This window comes from Salmo salar, chromosome 27 (genome assembly GCF_965601325.2).
Source record: "Salmo salar chromosome 27, fSalSal1, whole genome shotgun sequence".
Classification (NCBI taxonomy): domain Eukaryota; kingdom Metazoa; phylum Chordata; class Actinopteri; order Salmoniformes; family Salmonidae; genus Salmo; species Salmo salar.
In genome coordinates, this window is record NC_138317.1 from 41,250,676 (window position 1) to 41,271,600 (window position 20,925).

At 44.4% G+C, this 20,925-nt stretch overlaps 2 protein-coding genes across 2 annotated transcripts; one reads left to right on the forward strand and one right to left on the reverse strand.

Moving 5' to 3' along the window:
• Positions 1-728: 728 nt before the first annotated feature.
• On the reverse strand, positions 729-5,694 carry srfbp1 (serum response factor binding protein 1). Its single transcript, XM_014178744.3, has 3 exons — positions 5,557-5,694; positions 3,918-4,370; positions 729-2,204 (listed from the first exon to the last, which is right to left on the reverse strand). The coding sequence occupies exons 2-3, from the start codon at positions 4,368-4,370 to the stop codon at positions 825-827; spliced, it is 1,833 nt and encodes a 610-aa protein (XP_014034219.3). The 5' UTR covers positions 5,557-5,694; the 3' UTR covers positions 729-824.
• Positions 5,681-20,813, forward strand: LOC106589064 (macoilin-1-like). Its single transcript, XM_082970247.1, has 11 exons — positions 5,681-5,922; positions 8,971-9,112; positions 9,229-9,355; positions 9,696-9,819; positions 13,237-13,415; positions 13,587-14,181; positions 14,674-14,832; positions 15,122-15,295; positions 16,407-16,527; positions 17,018-17,192; positions 17,811-20,813. Exons 1-11 carry the CDS (start codon positions 5,843-5,845, stop codon positions 18,011-18,013), a joined length of 2,079 nt encoding a protein of 692 aa, XP_082826373.1. The 5' UTR covers positions 5,681-5,842; the 3' UTR covers positions 18,014-20,813.
• Positions 20,814-20,925: the final 112 nt, after the last annotated feature.

The following is a 20,925-nucleotide window of genomic DNA, read 5'->3' on the forward strand; positions in this document are numbered from 1 at the left end:
AGTTTCAACTGTTCTGCCTGCGGCTATGGAACCCTGACCTGTTCACCGGACGTGCTTGTTGCACCCTCGACAACTACTATGATTATTATTATTTGACCATGCTGGTCATTTATGAACATTTTAACATTTTAACATTTTGACCATGTTCTGTTTTAATATCCACCCTGCACAGCCAGAAGAGGACTGGCCACCCCTCATAGCCTGGTTCCTCTCTAGGTTTCTTCCTAGGTTTTTGGCCTTTCTAGGGAGTTTTTCCTAGGGAGTTTTTCCTAGCCACCGTGCTTCTTTCACATGCTTTGCTTGCTGTTTGGGGTTTTAGGCTGGGTTTCTGTACAGCACTTTGAGAATATCAGCTGATGTACGAAGGGCTATATAAAAATAAATTTGATTTGATTTGAAATTTGATTTGATTATTTTAATAAAATTACATTTTACCAATGCGGAATAAACGTTGAATTGACATCTGTGCCCAGTTGGTACATTCTAACAATATAATAAGAATAATCATTCTATTTTCATGGTTCCAACTGTTCACCCAAGTATGTTTATCTAAATCACAAGTCAAAATCGCAATTGGAATATTTAAGAATAAGGCCTAGATTTTGTCAGATCAACTTTTGTTTAAAATATGATTGAACATGATAAACCAATCAGAATGGAGAAAGCCTCATTGAAATAATTTTAGAAAGTATGTGTTTCCACCCTAGGGTCATGCACAACTCATAAAGCAAAATGGATAACTTTTATTATTTTAAAACATAAAATACTGTCAAATACCATCAAAAATATTGTGATACATTTTGGCCATATCGCCCAGCCTTAGCTCAATCATCAAATTTGATCTTCTTTCCCTGGAAGGCCACTACTACGGTCTGCTGCTCCTTCCTCTTCTTACTGGCCTCCCATGACGGGTGCAGGGCCTGTTGTGGTGGCTGAGATGAAGGGGTGGAGGAGAACCCTCTGCCTTCCTGTTGCCTCCCAAAGTCTCCCCTTCCCCTTCCAGGACCCCGAGATGGGCCATCATCTCCCCCTCTTCCCCAGTTCTTGAAGTCCCCTCCCCTACCCCCTCCTCGGCCCATACCCCTGCCTCCGCCTCTACCCCTGCCTCCGCCTCTACCCCTGCCTCCGCCTCTACTCCCTCTGGAACCAGACAGACTGGAGCAGAAGACAGACTTCCCCTTGGAGTTCAGTCTGGCCTCTAGCTCATCCAGTTCAGTCTGGTGTTGGTTTAAGCTCTCCAGTGGCTCCAGCAGTGGGTTTTTCCCCAGTTCGCTGCTCTTCCCCTCCCCTCTACCTGGTGGCGCTGTAGCCGTATCACTCTTCTTTTTGAACTTGCTGACTTTCCCCAGGAAGAAATCGTCGTTGTCGCTCTCATCCGACTGGGAGGACTGCTTACGGAAACGCTCCTCCGTGCTGTCGTCAAAATACTCCTTCCCCTCGTCGTCCGAAGACTCCAAGTCGCTCTCCTCTTCCTCATCATCATCATCATCATCAGAATCCTCTTCATCATCCTGCTTGTTTTTAACATCCTTATTTTGAGGTTTAGTGACTTTCTGGGGTTTGGGGTCTTGAGTCTTCTGAGTGGCTGGAGTGTCCTTTGTGAGTTTCTGGACGACTTGCTTCTGTGGTGTGTTTTTCATGGTTACTATGTTCTTTGTAGGTACTACTTGTGGGGCCTCTATTGTGAATGGAGTGGATGAGTCCATCAGAGTCTTATCAGCCTCTGACATCTCCTTGGGCTGAGGGTCAGCTACTGTATTCTCTAGGGCCGATTCTTTATTCTCTATCGTGGAAATGTCTTCTTCTATAACCCTGACAGTCTTATCAACAGGTTGCTTTTCTATAACAGCTGGTTCGTCAACCGTTAGACTCTGGCTCTCCGCGGGTGTTCCATCTTCCTCCTCATCCATCTCTTCATTTCCCTTCTCCTCTTCAACTTCCACCCCCCAATCACTGTCCTTCGGCTGCTCGATCACCTCTACCACCTTTATAGGCTGTTTTTTAACCGTTCCCGTCTTGTCTTCTTTCTCTACTGTCATCCTCTCATCCTTGAAGGCTTTAATGGCAGCTTTGATGGTGTCTATCTTCTTGCTGAACTGGGGGTGAGTGGCGATACGGGCTATAGCTCGGTCAGAAATGGTGGCCTTTGGGTTCTTACAGGCAAACTCAAAACTCAGGTTCTTCTGGAGGGCAGCCTTGGTCACCTAGAAATAATAAACAACAATTATTATGATCTGGTTTTGGGAATGTTTAAGTTAATTTGCAATGGTTTGGGACTGAAACCTGAATATTCACTGCAGTATTCCACTTCCAAGCAAGTAAAAAATATATACACTGCTCAAAAAAATAAAGGGAACACTTAAACAACACAATGTAACTCCAAGTCAATCACACTTCTGTGAAATCAAACTGTCCACTTAGGAAGCAACACTGATTGACAATAAATTTCACATGCTGTTGTGCAAATGGAATAGAAAACAGGTGGAAATTATAGGCAATTAGCAAGACCCCCCCAATAAAGGAGTGGTTCTGCAGGTGGTGACCACAGACCACTTCTCAGTTCCTATGCTTCCTGGGTTATGTTTTGGTCACTTTTGAATGCTGGCGGTGCTTTCACTCTAGTGGTTGCATGAGACAGAGTCTACAACCCACACAAGTGGCTCAGGTAGTGCAGCTCATCCAGGAAGGCACATCAATGCGAGCAGTGGCAAGAAGGTTTGCTGTGTCTGTCAGCGTAGTGTCCAGAGCATGGAGGCGCTACCAGGAGACAGGCCAGTACATCAAGAGACGTGGAGGAGGCCGTAGGAGGGCAACAACCCAGCAGCAGGACCGCTACCTCCGCCTTTGTGCAAGGAGGAGCAGGAGGAGCAATGCCAATGCCCTGCAAAATGACCTCCAGCAGGCCACAAATGTGCATGTGTCTGCTCAAACGGTCAGAAACAGACTCCATGAGGGTGGTATGAGGGCCCGACGTCCACAGGTGGGGGTTGTGCTTACAGCCCCACACCTTGCAGGACGTTTGGCATTTGCCAGAGAACACCAAGATTGGCAAATTCGCCACTGGCGCCCTGTGCTCTTCACAGATGAAAGCAGGTTCACATTGAGCACATGTGACAGACGTGACAGAGTCTGGAGACGCCGTGGAGAACATCCTCCAGCATGACCGGTTTGGCGGTGGGTCAGTCATGGTGTGGGGTGGCATCATAATACACCTCCAGGCTGTGTAAGGGCTATTTGACCAAGAAGGAGAGTGATGGAGTGCTGCATCAGATGACCTGGCCTCCACAATCACCTGACCTCAACCCAATTGAGATGGTTTTGGATGAGTTGGACTGTAGAGTGAAGGAAAATCAGCCAACAAGTGCTCAGCATATGTGGGAACTCCTTCAAGACGGTTGGAAAAGCATTCCAGGTGAAGCTGGTTGAGAGAATGCCAAGAGTGTGCAAAGGTGTCATCAAGGCAAAGGGTGGCTACTTTGAAGAATCTAAAATATATTTTGTTTTACACTTTTTTGGTTACTACATGATTCCATATGTGTAATTTCATAGTTTTGATGTCTTCACTATTATTCTACAATGTAGAAAATAGTTTTAAAAAATAAAGAAAAATCCTTGAATGAGTACCATAGGTGTCCTAAAACTTTTGATTGGTGCTTTATATCTGATATGTAATTGGTGAAGTACACTGCACTAAAGAGTTTGTACTTTTCTGATAAATGAATAGTTATCAGGACGTAGACTTTACTCCAAGTCAAAAAAATACGTTTTACATGACATTGTATGAAAGGAACTCACTCACCAGCAATGTGTATCAGCATATATACAATGGCTTGTAAATTATACTACGCAGTATTCCAAATAAGGAAGTAATAATAATAATGATGTAGGTAAGATGTATTTGGGGAAGAAGCACCCACCGGATCAGGTTTGAATGTCTTCATCTCATGGATTTCTTCCAGCAGTCTGCCTATCCTCCTCCGGTTCCTCTCCAGATCTTCCTCCTTCCCCTTCCTTTTCTTCAGACCTGCTATCTGTCTAGTCAACTTCCTGATGACCAGCGCCCTGACCCTTTTCACCTCCTTCCTCATCCTCACCACCTCGTTGTTCAGGTTTAATGGAACCGGCTTACTGGGATCATCTGTTTTCTTATTCCTTCTCGGAATCTCTGGTTTCTTATTCTTTTTCTTCTTTTGAACCGCTGGAATATTGTCTTTTGTCGGAAGCCCTGTTTTCTTGTCTTTTATCAGAAGCACAGGCTTATTGTCATTTTTTGGGAGTTCTGACATTTTCTGTTTATTTGGATCCTCGGGGATCGCCTCTGTCTTCAGAACGTCTGGCATTGTCACTTGCTGTGCGTCGGTTGATGACATCTGTGGATGATAAAGTTATGGGCAGAAGAGTGAGTGTGTCGAGAAAGGGATAGCTAAATACATCGTTTTTTTTTCTTTCTCATCTCTCTCAGTCTTTGGGTGATACCTGCGAATGGCATAGCTAGATCTGAGGAACGCTCAACTCCATTGTCTTATATTGAGGGGGAGTTGAGGTTTGACAACTCGCCTTGGGATTCTCAAACAACAACACTGTGTCACCATCAGTTGATTCTGAAAACAGTTACGTTTTTTTTTTCTTCTTACATTTCTTATTTAACTAGGCAAGAAGGTTAAGAACACATTCTTATTTACAATGACGGCCTACCCCGGCCACGCTGGGCCAATTGTGCGCCGCCCTACGGGACTCCCAATCACGGCCCGGGTGTGATACAGCCTGGAATCGAACCTGGGACTGTAGTGGTGCCTCTTACACTGAGATGCAGTGCCTTAGACCACTGCGCCACTCAGGAGCCCTAAACCTGTGTTTGTCCTGTACAACTGCTGTCCTTCCGCGGGCGCTGAAATTCATACTTTTAGAAAAAAAACTTTTATTGAATACAACCATCCTATTTTTTTCCTATTTTGTCTTGCTGGTACTTCTTACCTACTTACTACGTCAGATGGGATTCAATTGGCACATGCAAATTCGTGCTGAGTTGCGCAACACAAATGAGATGGTTGTATTCGACACGTTTTTATTACAAGTATGAATTTCAGGTAAACGCTTTCAGAATTGACACCTTTACAAGAATAAACTGATGGTGATTCAAGTGTTGTTGCTAGAAAATCCTGCAACCAGTTGTCAAACTCAACTCCGCCTCGATATAAAAGAGAACGGAGTTGAGCGTTCCTCTGCTAAGGTAGAGCCACAACATTAGCTTGTATGTAACCATTCGCATACAGTATGAGTAAAGGTAAATGCAATGGTATAATACCAGCTAGCTTAACGGTACATTACAGTTATTACGGTGGCTAATTTCCCATCAACCGCTAACAGGGCTAGTTAGCTAACGAAAGTTAGCATATTTTCAAGCATGGCCAAAGAAGCAGCATGCTAGAGCATTTCTTAGGACTTTAACAATATATATATATATATATATATATCAGAAATGACAGCTTTATATTTTTATATAATACACTACAGTTATCACAGCGCAAATGTAAATGTAATCAAAATCACTCATACCGTCAAAGTATAAATTCGAGAAAGATTCAGTCCATACAAGAGGCAGCCATTTTTCTTTTTTACTACGTGGACGTGACATTGACGTAGTCACGCGTGCGTGCGTCGTGACGTTTGATGAAAAGGGGGAGGGCCCACGATAGAGTGTTTTTATTTTCTTGCTTTGTTTCACGTCCAGAAAATAACAGCAATGGTGGATATTTGAAGAAATGTCCATATCAGATCGTTCGCGTGACATTTTCGTAATAATTACCGGATTGATATCAGAGCCAAATCCACAGGAGGGAGGATGAAGCGGCGCAATGCGGATTGCAGCAAGCTCCGACGGCCGTTAAAACGGAACCGAATCACCGAGGGTATATATAGCAGGTACGAACGAAGAAAGGGGGCTCTGGTTAGGGGGCATGATCGTACAGTAATGGCGGCTGAGATATCGCAGACAAGACACTCAGCTGTCGTGTATAGTGTCAGATGACCCACGATTTCGCGTTTACTATTAGTCTGTCGTGTTCCAATGTCTAATAGATTTGTTTCTGAACTTAAAGGCCTAAGTTAGCTAACGTAGCGTTACTTAAATAGTAGTAATAGTAGCAGCTGCTAGTTAGCTCGGTAGCTATTCTGACAGTTCAAGGGATTTGTTCCAAAAATGTAAACAGCACTGACTGCGTTCACATTGACGACAGTCAAAAGGCATTGAAAAATGTGCTGAAATGCATATGATTTCACGGTTAACTAGTGTCTACTTAGAACTAGCTGGCCATCTAAGCCAAACATGAGAAAATGATATTGTACGCTCATTCACTGGTAGCCCTGTATTTCTAGCGATCCAAAACTTGACGGTTCTTCTTATACTTTTGACATTTCAGTGTATTGTCAGCAGCAAGCCTCCATTAATAACACCGCATGAGAAAAGCAGCTGTTGAAAGCCAATATGCCCTGACATGAACACAGGTTATACTCTTCAGTCTTCTGATAGTCCTATTCCACTGTCAGGCAGTGTTAGGTTATGAATTTCTGGCCTTGAATGTACGGTATGAACAAAGAGTAAAGCTTTGGACCAGAGCTAAGTATGAAGTGACTGAAAGCAGAACAATTGCCCAACCATGAATGTATATCAACTAGTGGGGAATAAGTCCGGATTCATTACAGATCAAATTCTGTGGCAAATGCCTCTCTTTAAAACATTGGAAAACGTGTGGTCTTGTGGTTGCAGATGACCTCTAATTGTGACTGAAATCAGGATAAAGATGTTCCATCTATAAACACAGAATGACTGTGCTACTGATCATACACTGCTCAAAAAAATAAAGGGAACACCTAAACAACACATCCTAGATCTGAATGAAAGAAATAATCTTATTAAATACTTTTTTCTTTACATAGTTGAATGTGCTGACAACAAAATCACACAAAAATAATCAATGGAAATCCAATTTATCAACCCATGGAGGTCTGCATTTGGAGTCACACTCAAAATTAAAGTGGAAAACCACACTACAGGCTGATCCAACTTTGATGTAATGTCCTTAAAACAAGTCAAAATGAGGCTCAGTAGTGTGTGTGGCCTCCACGTGCCTGTATGACCTCCCTACAACGCCTGGGCATGCTCCTGATGAGGTGGCGGATGGTCTCCTGAGGGATCTCCTCCCAGACCTGGACTAAAGCATCCGCCAACTCCTGGACAGTCTGTGGTGCAACGTGGTGTTGGTGGATGGAGCGAGACATGATGTCCCAGATGTGCTCAATTGGATTCAGGTCTGGGAAACGGACGGGCCAGTCCATAGCATCAATGCCTTCCTCTTGCAGGAACTGCTGACACACTCCAGCCACATGAGGTCTAGCATTGTCTTGCATTAGGAGGAATCCAGGGCCAACCGCACCAGCATATGGTCTCACAAGGGGTCTGAGGATCTCATCTCGGTACCCAATGGCAGTCAGGCTACCTCTGGCGAGCACATGGAGGGCTGTGCGGCCCCCCAAAGAAATGCCACCCCACACCATGACTGACCCACCGCCAAACCGGTCATGCTGGAGGATGTTGCAGGCAGCAGAATGTTCTCCACGGCGTCTCCAGACTCTGTCACGTGCTCAGTGTGAACCTGCTTTCATCAAAGAAGAGCACAGGGCGCCAGTGGCGAATTTACCAATCTTGGTGTTCTCTGGCAAATGCCAAACGTCCTGCACGGTGTTGGGCTGTAAGCACAACCCCAACCTGTGGACGTCGGGCCCTCATACCATCCTCATGGAGTCTGTTTCTGACCGTTTGAGCAGACACATGCACATTTGTGGCCTGCTGGAGGTCATTTTGCAGGGCATTGGCAGTGCTCCTCCTGCTCCTCCTTGCACAAAGGTGGAGGTAGCGGTCCTGCTGCTGGGTTGTTGCCCTCCTACGGCCTCCTCCACGTCTCCTGATGTACTGGCCTGTCTCCTGGTAGCGCCTCCATGCTCTGGACACTACGCTGACAGACACAGCAAACCTTCTTGCCACAGCTTGCATTGATGTGCCATCCTGGATGAGCTGCACTACCTGAGCCACTTGTGTGGGTTATAGACTCCGTCTCATGTTACCACTAGAGTGAAAGCACCGTCAGCATTCAAAAGTGACCAAAACATCAGCCAGGAAGCATAGGAACTGAGAAGTGGTCTGTGGTCTCCACCTGCAGAACCACTCCTTTATTGGGGGTGTCTTGCTAATTGCCTATAATTTCCACCTGTTGTCTATTCCATTTGCACAACAGCATGTGAAATTTATTGTCAATCAGTGTTGCTTCCTAAGTGGACAGTTTGATTTCACAGAAGTGTGATTGACTTGGAGTTACATTGTGTTGTTTAAGTGTTCCCTTTATTTTTTTGAGCAGTATATATATCACAGGCAATTTTTGTCTAGCTCTGGTCCAGGGTGGTAGTGACACGTGTTCGCATATTAGTTAGTAGAGGAACACACATTAACACCTTGGACCAGAGCTAGTTTTCATCCAACCTCTTTGTTTTAACTGTTTTGGCTTCCTCGCTCTCCTGTTGGTAGTGCTTCAAGAAATCTCACAATGTCTCTCTCTCTCTCTCTCTCTCTCTCTCTCTCTCTCTCTCTCTCTCTCTCTCTCTCTCTCTCTCTCTCTCTCTCTCTCTCTCTCTCTCTCTCTCTCTCTCTCTCTCTCTCTCTCTCTCTCTTGTCTCTCCTTCTCTCTCTGTCTCTCTCTCTGTCTCTCCTTCTCTCTCTGTCTCTCTCTCTCTCTCTCCTTCTCTCTCTCTGTCTCTCTCTCTCTCTCTCTCTCTCTCTCTGTCTCTCTCTCTCTCTCTCTCTGTCTCTCTCTCTCTCTCTCTCTCTCTCTCTTCTCTCTCTCTCTCTCTCTCTCTCTCTCTCTCTCTCTCTCTCTCTCTCTCTCTCTCTCTCTCTCTCTCTCTCTCTCTCTCTCTCAGTACCTTCCTGTATCTGAAGTTTCTGGTGGTTTGGGTGCTGGTGCTGCTGGCAGACTTTGTGTTGGAGTTCAGGTTTGAGTACCTGTGGCCCTTCTGGCTATTCATACGCAGTGTCTACGACTCCTTCAGATACCAGGGGCTGGTAAGTGTGTGTGTGTGTGTGAGAGAGCTTACTCGTGAGATTTTGACATGAAAGATGGCTGCACAATTGTATATTATTGCATACTGACTACATTTCTCTCTCGCTCTCTCTCTCAGGCGTTCTCAGTGTTCTTTGTGTGTGTGGCGTTTACGTCTGACATCATCTGCCTCCTCTTTATCCCTGTCCAATGGCTGTTCTTCGCTGCCAGCACCTACGTCTGGGTCCAGTACGTGTGGCACACAGGTCAGTTAACATCAGCGCTCTCTGTCCCATATTTACATTAGTCTTTCCCACAATGCATTGGCTTAATCCTGGGTGTCATGTGATTTTAATATGTTTATGTATACACAGTTATCAAATGTGTATGTACATTTTATGTATTCAGATATGCATGTACAAAATAAATGTCTATTTCTTTGTCTGTTTACACAGGCAGCCTCAGTTTTGATCTTTTTCCACTAATTGGTCTTTTGACAAATCAGATCATGCCAGTAATTGGGCAAAAGATCAGAATTGGCCTGTCTGTGTAAACAGGCTCTAACTCTCACACTGTCTCCCATCTGGGCCCTTCTCCCTTTCTCAGAGAGAGGAGTATGTCTACCCACCGTATCGCTATGGATACTGTTTGTGTACATGGAAGCTGCCATCCGCTTCAAGGACCTGAAGAACTTCCATGTGGACCTGTGTCGTCCCTTCGCTGCTCACTGGTAACCTTGTCACCTGTTTTTTTTCTAACCCTACCTGGCCTACTACCTAGCTTATCACAGTACCAAGCACATTGTAGAAAAGGTCATCTACATTCTCAAAAGGTTTAAAAAAAAAAATTGGGGATTAATGCAACAATTAGACAATGGATATAGATACTCAAAACCTTATTTAAAAAAAAAAATAATAATATTCAATCCATCAGATAATGACTTAATTATAGCACATAAAACTCTACCTATTCAGTGATTTATTTTATTGTTAATTATTATTTTATTTAATATATATATATATATATATATATATATATATATATAATTCTTTTATTTTTGAAATTCAGGTATTACATTTGTTAAATGTCAATTATTTTTCTTAGAATATACTCATATACACTTTCTTATTGTATTGGGTATTTTTTCTTTCAATACATTTAGTTAAAATAAAGAAAATTATATGTACCTCATTTGCATAAATACACCGGCTGCACTTGCATACAGTGGGGAGAACAAGTATTTGATACACTGCCGATTTTGCAGGTTTTCCTACTAACAAAGCATGTAGAGGTCTGTAATTTTTATCATAGGTGCACTTCAACTGTGAGAGACGGAATCTAAAACAAAAATCCAGAAAATCACATTGTATGATTTTTAAGTAATTAATTTGCATTTTATTGCATGACATAAGTATTTGATCACCTACCAACCAGTAAGAATTCCGGCTCTCACAGACCTGTTAATTTTTCTTTAAGAAGCCCTCCTGTTCTCCACTCATTACCTGTATTAACTGCACCTGTTTGAACTCGTTACCTGTATAAAAGACACCTGTCCACACACTCAATCAAACAGACTCCAACATCTCCACAATGGCCAAGACCAGAGAGCTGTGTAAGGACATCAGGGATAAAATTGTAGACCTGCACAAGGCTGGGATGGGCTACAGGACAATAGGCAAGCAGCTTGGTGAGAAGGCAACATCTGTTGGCGCAATTATTAGAAAATGGAAGAAGTTCAAGATGACGGTCAATCACCCTCGGTCTGGGGCTCCATGCAAGATCTCACCTCGTCGGGCATCAATGATCATGAGGAAGGTGAGGGATCAGCCCAGAACTGCACGGCAGGACCTGGTCAATGACCTGAAGAGAGCTGGGACCACACTATCAAAGAAAACCATTAGTAACACACTACGCCATCATGGATTAAAATCCTGCAGCACACGCAAGGTCCCCCTGCTCAAGCCAACACATGTCCAGGCCCGTCTGAAGTTTGCCAATGACCATCTGGATGATCCAGAGGAGGAATGGGAGAAGGTCATGTGGTCTGATGAGACATAAATATATCTTTTTGGTCTAAACTCCACTCGCCGTGTTTGGAGGAAGAAGAAGGATGAGTACAACCCCAAGAACACCATCCCAACCGTAAAGCATGGAGGTGGAAACATCATTATTTGGGGATGCTTTTCTGCAAAGGGGACAGGACGATTGGACCGTATTGAGGGGAGGATGGATGGGGCCATGTATTGCGAGATCTTGGCCAACAACCTCCTTCCCTCAGTAAGAGCATTGAAGATGGGTCGTGGCTGGGTCTTCCAGCATGACAACGACCCGAAACACACAGCCAGGGCAACTAAGGAGTGGCTCCGTAAGAAGCATCTCAAGGTCCTGGAGTGGCCTAGCCAGTCTCCAGACCTGAACCCAATAGAAAATCTTTGGAGGGAGCTGAAAGTCCGTTTTGCCCAGCGACAGCCCCGAAACCTGAATGATCTGGAGAAGGTCTGTATGGAGGAGTGGGCCAAAATCCCCGTTGCAGTGTGTGCAAACCTGGTCAAGAACTACAGGAAACGTGTGATCTCTGTAATTGCAAACAAAGGTTTCTCTACCCAATATTAAGTTCTGCTTTTCTGATGTATCAAATACTTATGTCATGCAATAAAATTATTTATTAATTACTTAAAAATCATACAATGTGATTTTTCTGGATTTTTGTTTTAGATTCCATCTCTCACAGTTGAAGTGTAACTGTGATTAAAAATGACAGACCTCTACATGCTTTGTTAGTAGGAAACACTGCCGATTTTGCAGGTTATCAAATACTTGTTCTCCCCACTGTATATGAATAGATGAACAAAAAGGGGTGGGGCTTCAACCACTTAACACTTGCTCTGTCTACCCTACCTGCATTGTTTATACTAGATGTCTTCATGTGTATGTGTAATTTTAACGGACTTGTCCGGAAGGGCCCGTACAGATCCGAACGCTGCAGTCGAGAGATTGAGAAATGATATAATTTATGCTGATGCTCTAGCTTTTCAGGAGCGTGTAGTTTGTGGTCGTCCAATCATAAGTCAAAGCGACAATAGGCTAAAGTCATAGCGCCTCGCTCCGAACGTTCCCAGAACACATTTAGTCTGTTATTTAAACGTTCCCAGAATGTTTTGCTAGGTCGTGGGAACAGTTTGGTGGTTACATTGTGGGGACGTCACAAAAGATACACGATATGACCAAAAGTATGTGGACACCTGCTCGTTGAACATCTCTTTCCAAAATCATGGGCATAAATATATAGTTGGTCCCCCATGGAGTCTGCTAAAACAGCCTCCACTCTTCTGGGAAGGCTTTCCACTAGATGCTGGAACATTGCTGCGGGGACTTGCTTCTATTCAGCCATAAGAGCATTAGTGTTAAGATTTCCCTTCACTGGAACTAAGGGGCTCGAACCATGAAAAACAGCCCAAGACCATTATTCCTCCTCCACCAAACTTTACAGTTGGCCCAGATTCGTCCGTCAGACTGCTAGCTGGTGAAGCGTGATTCATCACTCCAGAGTCCACATTTCCGCGGTCGTAATATTAAATGGGGAAAAAATATCAGGCACAAGCAAGAGTATGAAAGAGTCGCAGGAGTAAAATGAAAGTAATCAATCCAGCGAGATTTAAGTGATAAGTGGATTTTGCACCCCTCAAACACAGGAAATATATGGTGGAAAAAGACAGATCCTCAGGTGGGCGGGACATGTGTGTTGCTACACCACATTGTAATTGCTTAGGCAATGGAGGTTTATCAACAAAAGGGAAACGATTCTTCTACGCTGCACACAAAGTAGAAATCTTTCATTATTTTTTTTTCTTCATTTTGCTATGACAACCATAATAAAAGTTTATTTGTGCTGACTCTTTTCTCCTTCCCCTCTCTGCCCTCCGTCCCTCCACCTCTCTGCCCTCCGTCCCTCCACCTCTCTGCCCTCCGTCCCTCCACCTCTCTGCCCTCCGTCCCTCCACCTCTCTGCCCTCCGTCCCTCCACCTCTCTGCCCTCCGTCCCTCCACCTCTCTGCCCTCCGTCCCTCCACCTCTCTGCCCTCCGTCCCTCCACCTCTCTGCCCTCCGTCCCTCCACCTCTCTGCCCTCGTCCCTCTCCCTCTGTCAGTATTGGCTACCCGGTGGTGACTTTGGGCTTTGGCTTTAAGAGCTACGTCAGCTACAAGATGAGACTGAGGAAACAGAAAGAGGTGCAGAAGGAGAATGAGTTCTACATGCAGCTCCTACAGCAAGCTCTGCCCCCAGAGCAACAGATGCTACAGAGACAGGAGAGAGAGGCAGAGGAGGGTGAGAGAGAGCATGCAGTACACACACACACACACACACACACACACACACACACACACCTCACTTTACCCAGAGCAACAGATGCTCCGCCAACAATTGGAAGGTGATAGACAAACACACACTGTTGTAATCTTACCTGACCTCTTTCTAACCTTTCTTCCTCCTCTCTAGCGGTCATGGCTAAAGGTGTGTCATCAGATGTGGACCCTACCCCGCCGGTGTCCCAAAATGGGTCAACTCCCGGCAAGAAGACCCCCGTTAACGCTTCTGTTCCGTTACCGGAACTGGAGTACCGGGAGAAAGGGAGAGACGGGAACAGCAAGGAACGGGAGGGCAAACAACAACAACAACAACAACAACACACAATAGGAATCAACAACAACAACAGTATCCTCCACACACTGGACTCCACATTACAGGAGACAGAGTATATGGAGAGCATGGGTGGGAAGAGACTGAACAACGACCTCGGAGGAGGAGAGATCACACACACGGGCAACACACACACTCCCAAAGAGGAGGTGGGGGGAACAGGGGGAGGAGGGGGAGGAGGGAAGAACTACAAAAACGCCAGCGGAGGTGGTGTGGCCACCAACTCCTCCCCTCGGAATCACAGCGCCACCAATGGGACCGTGCCGTCGTCTGGCTCGTCCAATAAGAACGAGAAAAAGACAAAGTCTGCGGGGAAAGGAGGAGCCAATCAGAAGGATCCCCTGGAGAACTGTATTCCCAATAATCAACTGGGCAAGCCTGACGCTCTCGTGCGGTAAGAGACACACGCACACACAAAGACCCATAGCCAACGTACACCCACATGCATATAGACAGGCTGGTTTCATACTCACCTTGGTGGCCTTTCGGGCCGACTACGATGCAGTCGGACTTCTCACAGCAACCAGTGTGTGTGTGTGTGTGTGTGTGTGTGTGTGTGTGTGTGTGTGTGTGTGTGTGTGTGTGTGTGTGTGTGTGTGTGTGTGTGTGTGTGTGTGTGTGTGTGTGTGTGTGTGTGTGTGTGTGTGTGTGTGTGTGTGTGTGTGTGTGTGTGTGTGTGTGTGTGTGTGTGTGTGTGTGTGTGTGTGTGTGTGTGTGTGTGTGTGTGTGTGTGTGTGGTCATCAACTATGTCCGTGCATCAGATTTCATACGATGTGCGTAGCTGTTATGTTAAACACCATGTGAAACTGCGATGTAGTCTACCTGAAACATAGCCCTTGTCCTTTCTATCTGTCCTCTCTGTCTCTCCTCTCTCTCTCTCTCTAGGTTGGAGCAGGATGTGAAACGGCTGAAGGCAGACCTGCAGGCGAGCCGTCAGCTGGAGTCAGATTTACGTTCTCACCTCTCCTCCCTGACCAGCCAGGACAGGAGTCTGCGCTCAGAGCTGGGCCAGCTGCGACAAGACAACGAGATGCTGCAGAACAAGTAAGAACGCACACACACACTCACTCGAGGCCTGGGACAAAGCCAAGGTTCTCAGATTATTGGCACGGTGTTGAGTATAACATCACTCATCTTGATCACATAAAGAGGTGTTTTATTTTGGATGCATGGTGATCTGTAGATCAGAAATTGTGGTTCTAGATTCCCCTCCAACATGCAGATTCATTCTGACTTAGAAACTCGGGGAACAAACTTTTTGGCTGTTTTTGTGTGTACATCTCTAACCGTGTGTGTGTGTGTGTGTGTGTGTGTGTGTGTGTGTGCTCCACAGTGCTGACCAGGCCAAGCAAAAGGACAAGCAGATCGTCCCCCAGCTAGAGAAGAGGCTGAAGGCAGAGCAGGAGGCCCGGGCGCTGGCGGAGAAACAGCTGGCTGACGAGAGGAAGAGGAAGAAGGTGGAGGAAGCCACCGCAGCCAGGGCTGTAGCACTAGCTGCAGCCTCCAGGTAAACACACACACACACACACACACACACACACCGGGGTTTCCGTTAGCCGGTAATAGCCGGCTTTTGTCCAATACATTTTTGTTGTTGTTGTTGAAAAGCCGATAAATAAAATTGGTGCCGGCCAATTGACCAGAAGATGAAGAAACAATCCCAGTGTGAAATAATGTTTTTTAGCCTCTTCATTGATGGAAATACATTTGACTGGTCATGCTTATCGGTCTATAGGTTCATTTACATAATTAAGTGGAATTAAATTGGTGCATGTGTACAGTATATCATTTTTATGTATCTTATTTATAATACGCCTACAACATACACAGATACAGAACATTTGAGTAGAAAATCTGTCAAGACAGGCAACAGCTGCTGCAGCATCCCAAAACGGCACCTTAAGGCAGGCTTTATCGGCGCGTCTCACATCACTTTGCAATGAGCTGGAGGCAGTATGCATGTTGAAAACATATACGGAATTGTTTGAAACCTGAACGTTTTAAAACATTATGGGGCATGTCTTGCTTTGCTTCAAAGTAGCCTATTATATCTCCTCTCGACATCTTTCTAACTCATATTTTCATCTCTGTCACGTGAAACCGCTCGCATGTTCAGTGCCCTTTTGACGACAGTGTTTTCCCGCTAATTGCGCTATGGAACGAACATTCGCAAATAGCCTACTGCCTTGTGGGCGTTGCTGTGCTTATAATGTGAAGAAATAATAGTTTATCACCATTTTAAGCTAAACGTTCTTATCTGTTGCATTAGACACATTGCTTTTTAATGTTTTTTTTTATGTAGCCTTGGCCTACTGGTTGTATGAATTTGGGATCTATCGTCCCACAACTGTCCCAGAGTCAGTTTGGAATAGGCTTATTTCTTTCTTGACAAGCTGACCAATAGAATAGGTTGGCTAAAAGTTTCTACTATAGTAGATTGACATAGGCTGGTGATTTTGCTGTTTCGTTAGTCGTGTTGTTGGCTGAGGAAAAGGAAATATGGACAGTTATTCTAACATGTTGAAAGAGCACATCGTTGCATGTTTCTGTTAATATGAATGTCCATTAAAATGTTAGCGTTAAATGTGGAAAACCCTGACTCTGTGGATCTCTGTCAGGGGTGAGTGTACTGACTCCCTGCGTGGTCGGATCAGAGAGTTGGAGACGGAGTGTAAGAAACTCAGCATCGACATGAAACTCAAAGAAGAACACATTAGAGAGCTGGAGGGGAAATGCCAGGTGAGTCCATCCTTCAATCTTAGATATTTATCCTTTCTGTGAACTCACTGTCTCATAAAGGATGTATCAGGAGAACCTAAGCAAGGTGCTGCTGATTCCTTTACTGGAACATGGCTGAAAACATTATATTCCTTCTCTAAATGTAAGATTTTTTTCAATTTGAGTTATTTTACTCTGAGCCAGAGCGACTTACATATTCGTATTTTTTCGTACTGGGCCCCCTGTGAGAATGGAACCCATAACCCTGTTGTAAGTAGCATGCACTACCTACTGAGCCACACTGGATCCCTTATGAGGAGTTAGTTTGTGGTTTCAGATGTTCATGATGAGGTGTTGATGTCTACTCTCTCTCTCCTCCCTCTCCCCTCTTCTCTCTCTCTCCTCCCTCCTCCTCTTCTCTCTTTCTCTCTCCCTCCTCCTCTTCTCTCTCTCTTCTCCCCCCCACTTCTTCTCTCTCTCCTCTCTCTCTCCCTCTCCTTTCTCTCTCTAGGAGCTGCGTAAGTACAAGGAGAATGAGAAGGACATGGAGGTGTTAATGTCGGCGCTGTCGGCCATGCAGGATAAAACCCAGCACCTGGAGAACAGCCTGTCTGCTGAGACCAGGATCAAACTAGACCTCTTCTCTGCCCTGGGGGACGCCAAGAGACAGCTGGAGATCGCACAAGGTACACTTCCCTTACCTTACCCACTACGGCAGTACTACAGCGACCGGCTTCTAGCTGAGCCATTGTGTTCATAGACTCTAGGATCAAACTCTGAACGCTGGATTGCAGAAGGTTCACTAACATTACCTCGCGCGGTTTCATCGACCATTACATAAACAGGATGCTCCTCAAGGTAACCGAGCATTACCTCGCGCGGTTTCATCGACCATTACATAAACAGGATGCTCCTCAAGGTAACCGAGCATTACCTCGCGGGGTTTCATCAACCATTACATAAACAGGATGCTCCTCAAGGTAACCGAGCATTACCTCGCGGGGTTTCATCGACCATTACACAAACAGGATGCTCCTCAAGGTAACCGAGCATTACCTCCCGCAGTTTCATCTACCATTACATAAACAGGATGCTCCTCAAGGTAACCGAGCATTACCTCGCGCAGTTTCATCTACCATTACATTAACAGGATGCTCCTCAAGGTAACCGAGCATTACCTTGCAGTTTCATCGACCATTATACACATGCTGCTTGACCCAGAGATGTCAGCAACATGAAGAGAATAGCAACAAAGTGAGAAGCCATCTGGTCATCTAACCCTCCTCTTCCCCCTCCCCTCCCAGGTCAGATCCACCAGAGAGACCAGGAGATAGCAGAGTTGAAGCAGAAGATAGCTGAAGTGATGGCGGTGATGCCCAGTATCTCCTACAGCAACGACAGCAGCAGCCTCAGCCCTGTTACCCCACACTACTCCTCCAAGTTCATGGACAATAGTCCCTCCTCTCTTGATCCCAATGCATCTGTCTACCAGCCACTCAAAAAGTGACAGTAGCACACACATTAATACACACTAACACACTTACTCACAAGGCAGCATACATAGTCCCATACACACATTTTCATACATACAAAGAGAAACACTTTCGATCATGTTTTTTTTTTTAGTTGTGTTTTGGGAAGCGATAGGAAATGTTCTCGGAGGTGTCTAGTACAAGCCTCTCGAAATGGGACACTCACACCCAGACCCAGTCGGTCATGGGTTTGTTCCCATGGCGACGCTTTGTTTTTCTTTCTGTTTATGGAACAGATGGAGAGGTTGTTGTGTAAAACGACAATAGGGAAGATGTTGACGTTTTTTAGGGATTGAGCCATTCTGATTTAACTGGTAAGAGAGACATAAAGGGACATCATATTAACGAGGACTTTGTCCAAAATAACACCCTATTCCCTATATTGACCCGGGCCCAGTGGGAGTTCTCTGAGGGGAGATGGAGGCAGATGAGGACTGGCTGGTTAGTTGATATGAATGTTTAGAAAGACTCATTGTATTGCTCAGTCAGTCAGTGATTCACGCTCGCTCGTTCTCTCTTCTCCCTCCGTTCTAGTTCAGGTTTTTGACTTTGTGTATTGCCAAACTTCTCTTGGGTTTTAAATGAGATAACTGAAACATTTGAATTGCTAAAATGGTACCTTCTGTGAGTTTGATTATGAATGTAAAGTACTTTGTTCATGTTTTTGGTATTATCGCCCTAAATTGTGATTTTGTTTTTTGTTTTTTAAAGCGACACATTTCAGTTTAGTTATGATGACAATGGTAATATCATCATAACTAAATGTACAGATTGTCAATTTGTACATTACTCCATTTTGAAAAGTGGAACTGACTCCAAACAGCATCCGGGATTATCAATTAACTCAAACACTCCTGATTTGTGACGTTAACTCAAACACTCCGGTCAAGAAATACATAAATCTCTCAAAATAGGATTGTCAATAAATATGACCTGGTACTGTCTAGAGGTTAATCATCTGTTTGCTGTTTAACGTGCTTAAACCTGTCTCTCCTTTTGGACCAAATTACAATCTGTTGTTAGGCCGTATAACTAAAAACCTACTGGATTTAGTGATGTCTAGGTAACTGGTATTTTACCTGTTGTCAATTTCACTGTGCCTTGCAATTCCTTTTTTTAAAGTAGTTAGTATAATGGGTTACTTTGTCAATCCCTCCAGGCTGTCTCTCAATAACGTGAGCTTTCTGGCAAGTGGAAGCAACATATGGTGAAAGCTTGTCCGGGCCTCTCACCTATCATGAAGGAAGGAAGCCAGTGTAGTGGATTGAGACACCCCCCCCCCCCCCCCCCTATCTCTCACCATCTCCCATGCAGGCCCCAGTCTCCCTTTTCTATTAGGCCCCGTTCTCTGATACAACTCTGACCCCAAGTAAACAATGGATTTGGTTCATCCCATTTTGTATAGGGAGTAGGAACGACCCTGTCCACCAAACAGCTATTAACTATGTCTGGGGCATAAAGTTTTACCTGGCCAGGCCAAGTGGTCAGTAGAACAAACACCAGGCCTTTATGTCCAATACTACGGTAGCCCAGAGTGGACATCTATCTGTTTACAACCAGGGTTGGGGTCAATTACATTTCAATTTCAGTCAATTCAGGAAGTACACTGACATTCCAATTTACCTTCTTTTTAATAAGGGGGAAAATGTGGAATTGGAATTTGGTTAACTCTCTGAATTGAAATGGAATTGACCCCCGAACCCTGTTTACAACCATGTACATTATTACATAGCGATTTTTAAATGTTCTAGTATTTCAGTTCAAAGTGCCACGTTTTGGTGTTTTCTTAATACAGCTCCCTCTCCATTCGTTTAGATTGATGTATCTCAAGCTTGCTTTAGGTTTGGATCAAAGCATCAGAACATGGCTACACATTTGTTGTGTTCATGTAGTTTTTATGTTGTTTTTTGACATTCATTGAAAGCAAGTAGAGTAATTGGTTATATTTGACTCACTGCACTATTATTGTATTTATTTGTTTGTTGCAGCCATTTTTTTTTTCTTCTTCCTCTTAAGTATTATGTTTTGGATTTCTCTCAATCTCTTTCTAGAATGATTGCAGATCTGTTTCTGCTCATGCCAACTCCTTATGGAATTGGCAAAAAAAAAAAAAAAACGTTTTGACAACTACATTCAGTTGGCAAAGAGCATTAACAGATCTGGGACCAAGCTAATCTCTTTCCGACAGGGATGATCGTGTGTCGTTTTGTATTTGGGAAGTTACACCCTGCCCACTGGGCACACACACCAGGTTGAATTAACGTTGTTTCCGCATCATTTCAATGAAATTACATTGAACCAACTGGAATACACATTGATTTAACTGTGATCAGTTTGCCGTGTTTTCTGCTGTAGGGTGAAGTTGCCCCATAGACGCTGATCTTGGGTCAATTTGACCATTTTTTCCCCCCACTATTGTTAAAATTCGGATTAGGGGAGAGGAAGCTGACCCTGGGTCCTAGAGGGAACTCCATCCCGTAGCCATGTTTTCTCATGTTTCCTACCTGGAAAGTATTGGTGTGGATCATAATAACGGACTTGTGACCTGTTTTTTAAATATGTTCTACATGTTTTTAGTGGGAAAGAAAATAAGTGTTTCGTTTCTCTGTTTTCGTTGTTCCACCATGTTGTTTTCTCTCAACATGATGATGATGATGATGATGATGATGATATCGGCTGCATCCAAACTCCTCTCACTTTGGGGACATCACCTGGAATTAAAAAAAAACTATCTTGCAGGCGATGATGATAATGATGCAAGCTGTTTGAGAACAATCTGTGTTTTGTATTTCTTTCTCTCGCAGATATTCATATCCATAATTATGTTTACATGTACCCACTGTTTAGACTACTAATCTACCGGAGCAGTTTTTAGATCGTTGAAAGA

Excerpts from the sequence above, each read along its gene's own strand:
- srfbp1 (XM_014178744.3), bottom strand. The coding sequence starts at position 4,370 with ATGTCATCAACCGACGCACAGCAAGTGACAATGCCAGACGTTCTGAAG. Across the intron at positions 2,205-3,917 it reads AGACATTCAAACCTGATCCG|GTGACCAAGGCTGCCCTCCA; the intron begins GTGGGTGCTTCT and ends TATTATTTCTAG.
- LOC106589064 (XM_082970247.1), top strand. The coding sequence starts at position 5,843 with ATGAAGCGGCGCAATGCGGATTGCAGCAAGCTCCGACGGCCGTTAAAA. Across the intron at positions 5,923-8,970 it reads ACCGAGGGTATATATAGCAG|TACCTTCCTGTATCTGAAGT; the intron begins GTACGAACGAAG and ends TCTCTCTCTCAG. Across the intron at positions 9,356-9,695 it reads CCAGTACGTGTGGCACACAG|AGAGAGGAGTATGTCTACCC; the intron begins GTCAGTTAACAT and ends TCCCTTTCTCAG.